The sequence below is a fragment of the Epargyreus clarus genome, unplaced genomic scaffold (assembly GCF_041222505.1).
Source record: "Epargyreus clarus isolate Ecla_fem2 unplaced genomic scaffold, WU_Ecla_fem_2.2 ptg000016l, whole genome shotgun sequence".
NCBI lineage: Eukaryota > Metazoa > Arthropoda > Insecta > Lepidoptera > Hesperiidae > Epargyreus > Epargyreus clarus.
This window is the reverse complement of record NW_027332224.1, coordinates 996,385-1,002,384: the sequence shown is the minus strand read 5'-3', so window position 1 is coordinate 1,002,384 and position 6,000 is coordinate 996,385. Positions and strand designations below refer to the sequence as shown.

General features: G+C 39.0%; 1 protein-coding gene across 3 annotated transcripts in view; it reads left to right on the top strand.

Annotated features, from left to right (window-relative positions):
• The first annotated feature begins 4,126 nt into the window (after positions 1-4,126).
• LOC140748743 (uncharacterized) overlaps positions 4,127-6,000 on the top strand; it is a 37,874-nt gene continuing 36,000 nt past the window's right edge. For all 3 annotated transcript variants that reach the window (XM_073081601.1, XM_073081600.1, XM_073081599.1), the window contains exons 1-2: positions 4,127-4,238; positions 5,405-5,482. In XM_073081601.1, the coding sequence (XP_072937702.1) occupies positions 4,219-4,238; positions 5,405-5,482 (98 nt within the window). In that variant the 5' untranslated portion in view covers positions 4,127-4,218. The remainder of the gene's footprint in view (positions 4,239-5,404; positions 5,483-6,000) is intronic.

Here is a 6,000-nt window from a genome sequence, read left to right as displayed (position 1 = left end):
CTCCCACGGGACTCGTACGGACCGTTCCTGGTGTATTTACCCTACAGTATTCGGGAAGACGTAAAATTGATGCCCTAGGAATGTGGTGTTGGAGATGGCTCCGAATTCCCTGGACTGATCACCGAACCAATAACTCCATCTTAAAAGAAAAAGATAATTATCCAGATAGGAATACAAAAATATTTCGGCCTCATATCTTTTTTTTTTTTGTTCTTTATTTAAGAGGGGGAAAAGGGACCTTCAAAAGGTACTTTATGCCGTGGGAGCGACACGGGGTTATGTGGAATTCTTACCGCACTAAAACCCCCCGGTGGGCGTCTTCGGCGCTGCGTGGAGGACTCGTGGATATCCAAAGGAACGCAACCGGAGTCCTCTTAGCGCGTTGGTCCGTTGGGCTCCGCCCAGGTAAGCATGCCGCTCGCCACTCCGTCTGGTGTACACGATGGTATCCACACGTCGCTGTCCAGGCCGTTCGAGTTCCCACTCTTGCCGCCCGCAAGCCCTTTTTAGTCGTCTCTTACGACAGGCAGGGGATATACCGTAACCCAATTCTGGTCCCTGAACTACAGAGACATCGGCCACATATCTAGGGACGAGAACTCAGTACGGCTTGTAGTTTAGGGAAGAGGTCACACGGCATCGCCTACTCGCTGGACAGACATAAAATCTAGTACATGGTGTTCCCTCGTCGAGTGTTGCCGCAACGTTAGCAATAGAAGCCGGTGGCGACGGATCGCAAGCAAGTTCAAGACAATTATGATGACTGACCAGTTGTCATCATCATGCCACGAACTCTACCAAGAGTGCACGACTACAGTGCCTACAGAGAATTTGGAAAGACTGGACCATGTTTTTTTTTTAAATTTAACCTAACGATAACGCGGACGGGCTACCTGGTGGAAAGCAGTCACCGTCGCCTATGGACATTTGCAACACCAGAGGAGTCGCCAATACATCGCCGGCGTTGAAGGGGAGCGAAAAAGTATGTAACTCATACACAGCCTTCAAACCGGCTGCGGCGGCACCACCACCACACCTATTTCTGCCTCATAACAGTAGTGTTAAACACTGCTGTGTTCCGTTTTGAAAGGTGTGGTAAGGAAGACATACTTTTCCCAGGCGTTCCAACTTAGTCCTTAGGGCTAGGGTGCATCTGTGGCCGACCTCAGGAAGGAATATCTAATCCTATCTGGGGTTGATTACAGATGTCCATGGGCGGCAGTAGCCACTTACCGTCAGGTTGATTGAATGTTCGTCTGCTACTCCTATATTATAAAAACAGAATCATTGCTTTATAGACTGTTAACCAAATCCATATAATAACAGAGTTCAACCTGAGGTCGGCTACAGATGCGCCGCTACCCCTGAGGACTAAGCTGGAACGTCTCGGAAAAGTATGTCTCCCTTACCACACCCTTCAAACCAAAACACAGCAACGTTAAACACTACTATTGTTACTATGAGTCTTGTATAAAAATACTTTGTCATATTTATGTTTTCGAAATACTTTTTCAGAATTTGATACTTAACCACGCGCATATTCCTAAATCATTTACCTAAAACGTAGTCCTTCGGTTCTAGTAAATAACATCAATACTATATGGGAGTACTAAACGTATGTACATCTCTTTTTTATCTACCACGAAGGCCGTATATAAGAGGGATGGGAAATAAAACTTCCCTTAAACTGTTTACACCATGTTTATTACCATCGTACCTCAAAAGTAAGCAATAAAACACAATAAAACTTCGTGAAGCACGCAACGTTGCTTATGTTGTGGGTTCCGTGCCTTTAAATTATTTATTAGTTGTAGTAGTTCCATTTAAAGGTGAACCCTTTGTGGTTCGACTCCGGCGGCACCACTCCCACATCTATTTCTGTTATAACAGCAGTGTTAAGCGCTGTGTTCTGGTTTCAAGGGTGTGGTAAGGGAGGCATACTTTTCAGAGGCGTTCCAGCTTAGTCCTCAAAGGTAGCGGCGCATCAGTGGCCGACCTCGGGTAGGAATATCTAATCCTGTCTCCCTTGTGACTCCAAAGTAAACTACAAAGTGTTCCAACAAACAAACCTTCAAAACATTCAAATTAATTACACTTTTTCATAAAAAAATATAAGTAAGTACCGCGCGTTTAAAAAAACCAACTTTCTTTTTTCACAATAATAAAAAAATAGAAAAAGATTAAAATAAGTACATTTTTTCAAAAACTCAAATTTTTTTGAGGATCCCAGAACACATCGAAGTATCACTCCACGAAATTGCTAGTATTTCGTTATAACATTATGGTTACGTGTTGCAATAAAATTATTTTTGATGCGTTTTAAGAAATAATTTCTGGTCGTTTCAAGGGTCTTGAAGGTAAGCCGCTTGTTTTATTAACGGCGAGAAAAGATTTTGAAAGCTGGTAGACTTTTTTTACCACTCTGTGATACCGTTTTTATAATATAAGAGTAGCAGACTATGACATGGGGCTCTTCACGAGGGGTGTAAAAAGAGCTCTTCTTCAAAGCCGGCGATGCATTGGCGACTCTGGTGTTGCAAATGTCCATAGGCGACGGTGACTGCTTTCCATCAGGTAGCACGTCTGCCTTATCGCTAGGTTAAATATAAAAAAAACAGTTCAATTTTGACATTAACTTTTTAGGTCCAGATTAAATTTTTAGGTCTAAGCTGGAACGCCTCGGAAAAGTATGTCATTACTTTTATTAGCGCCTAGCAGTGTATTTAGAGTTGCGTACGACAACACGAAAAAACAGAACGCTTATAAAATCAGTAGTGTGTCTGTCTTTCTGTCTGCCTGTCTGCCAATTTGCTCTTCTGGACCATTTTAAAGTAGAATTGTGTTACACAAATAGTTTTTTGGGTTCCGTACTCAAAGGGTACAAACGGAACTCTATTACTAAGTCTCCGCTGTCTGTCCGTCTGCCACAGGGCTCAATCTCCTAAACCATAATTGATAGTCACTTGATTTTTTTACCTATAAGGGTGGCTGCTATAACAAAAAAAAACTAAAAATAAATGTATAAATTTACTCATACAGAACCCGCCATTTAGGAATTCGAATCGCAGTTGGACAATATATTTAAATATTGGCCATTATGAGTTCATAATAAATTAATAAATCAATTTCAATTAATTCAACTCATTGAATTATTTCAAAAATGCCTCAAGCGATAAAGTATAAATAGTTCATCGCTTATCGCTTATAGTACGACATGAGACGCAGTAAGACGTATTACCCTTTTAGGATAAATAAATTGATGTTAGAACATACAGTTTGCGGGTTACTAAATATTAATCTTATAAGTTAACCGTTTAGTCGCCACTATCGTATGGACATCTGAATATGTAGCAACAGTCCATCTGATGGTAAGCTACTGCCATATGGACATCTGTGATCAAACCCAGATAAGATTAAAGTCCTAATAGGTACCCCTGAGGACAGCTTTTTTATATAATACTAGCTGACCCGGCAAACTTTGTACCGCCTCAAAATCTATTTATCAAATATATTTCATATAAAATATAGCCTATGTTACTCGTGAATAATGTAGCTTTCGAAAGGTGAAATAATTTTTAAAATCGGTCCAGTAGTTTTTGAGCCTATTCATTACAATCAAACAAACAAACAAAGTTTTCCTCTTTATAATATTAGTATAGATAGGAGTAGCAGACGAGCATGCAGTCCACCTGATGCTAAGTGGCTACTGCCGCCCATGGACATCTGTTATCAAACCCAGATGGGATTAGATATTCCTACCTGAGGTCAGCGACAGATGCGCTGCTACTCCTGAGGACAGCTGGAACGCCTCGGAAATATATGTCTCCCTTACCACACCCTTCAAACTAGAACACAGCAGCGCTTAACACTGCTGTTATAACAGAAATAGGTGTGGCGGTGGTGCCGCCGGAGTCGAACCAAAGGGTTCTACCACCTTTAAAACCTCTTCGCTTTACCCCTCCCTTATTTTTCATGTGTAAAATAAAAATATGTCTAATAGCCATCTTGAAAAACTATCTCTAAGGAAACAATTAATTTTCTCATTAAATAAGATATAATATTTTTTAACCGAATTTAAAAAAAGAGGTTTCTCACTTCGACCGTAAGTATATATGTTTTTAAAGAGGTTTTATTTAAGCATCTGAAATATTCTGTCAATATGTCAAAATATAAAGAAAAGAATTTTTGTAAATTTATTTACAGTTTATTTATGTTATAATGGGATTTAGCCATAAAAGGTAATTATTTATAATTTTTTGAAGATTATTTTACTATAAGCAACGGTGACCATTTATTATATGGTGGATTTTATAAAATTTAATTGAAAAATATATGTAATCTTAATCATCATCAACCCATTACTGTCCCACTGCTGGGCACGGGTCTCGTCTCAGAATGAGAAGGATTAGGCCATAGTCCACCACGCTGGACAAGTGCGTATTGGTAGACTTCACATACCTTTAAGATTTTTTTTATAAATCTCTCAGGTATGCAGGTTTCCTCACGATGTCTTCCTTCACAGTCTAAGCAAGTGATTATTAGTTTCTAATACGCACATAAATTTGAAAATCAGAGGTTCGTGCCTGGGATTTGAACCTTGGACCCCTCGATCGAGAGGCCGCGTTTCTTAACCACTAGGCTATCACTGCATTTTATCTTAATAGGAGGAGTTTTTAGAAATATTTTAAAAATTGACATAATCAGATTGTTAGTGTCCCACAGCTGGGCATGGGTCTCCTCTCAAGGCTTAGACCATAGTCCACCGAGCCAAGTGCGAATTGGTAGACTTCACATACCTTTGTAAACTCTGTAAAAACTCTCAGGTGCAGGTTTCCTCACGATGTTTTCCTTCATAGTTTAAGCAAGTGATAATAATTTGTAATACGCATATAACTTGGTAAAGTCAGAGGTGTCTGCCTGGGATTCGAACCTCTGACCTTCAGATTGAGAGGCCCTTCATACTTATCTCTGTATTATTTTTACATAGTAGCTTTTACGGTTTCTATTTTTTCTTTTTTTTTATAATAATATAGGAGTAGCAGACGAGCATGCAGTCCACTTAATGGTTACTGCCGCCCATGGACATCTGTAATCAACCCCCGATAGGATTAGATATTCCTACCTGAGACCGGCCACAGATGCGTCGCTACCCCTGAGGACTAAGCTGGAACGCCTCGGAAAAGTCTGTCTTACCACACCCTTCAAACCGGAACTACTTTTACCTGATTGCCGAGGGTAATGTTTTTCCAGCGTATGTATGTGTCATTCTTTGTCACGCTGCAGCACAAACGGCTTGACGGATTAACATATGAGGTGTCGTTGGATTCGTCTAAATTGTGTGAGTGACATAACACACTTTTAAGCAGACATTTTTTTGTTTTTAAAAATTTGTTTTTTTTTTTAGTAATGAGAAGAGATCTGACAAGGAAACCCAGTCTCCAATGCTAAGGGTGTTCAAAGAAATAATGCAAAAAGAACATAAGTATGTACACATATCTATTTAGTTTGTATAAAAAACTAAAAAACACGCTTTTCAGATAAAATCAACTTAAAAGTAGAAAACAATTTTCAATCTAGGAATCAATTAAGGAACAGTAAATAGTATAATTGTGAAAAAAGCGCGGGGTGCTCCATTTATCAGTTTACGAAAATATTCAAATTTTTGAATAATTTAAACTGAACGTTCAAAGTTAATAGAAATCGGCTTCAAAAAATCCGTTACATACATACATACATACATACATACATACATACATACACACACACACACACACACACACACACACATACATACATACATACAGTAAACAACCAGTCCATCTGATGATAAGTAACTATTAATTTAATTATTTAATATTATTTATTACTAGCTGACCCGGCGAACGTTGTGTTGCCATATAAATAAAAAATTGTTAAGGGTGAACAATCCTTATCACTTAGGGTATACAAAATAGATAGTAGCCGATTCTCAGACCTACTGAATATAATAAAAATTGGTAA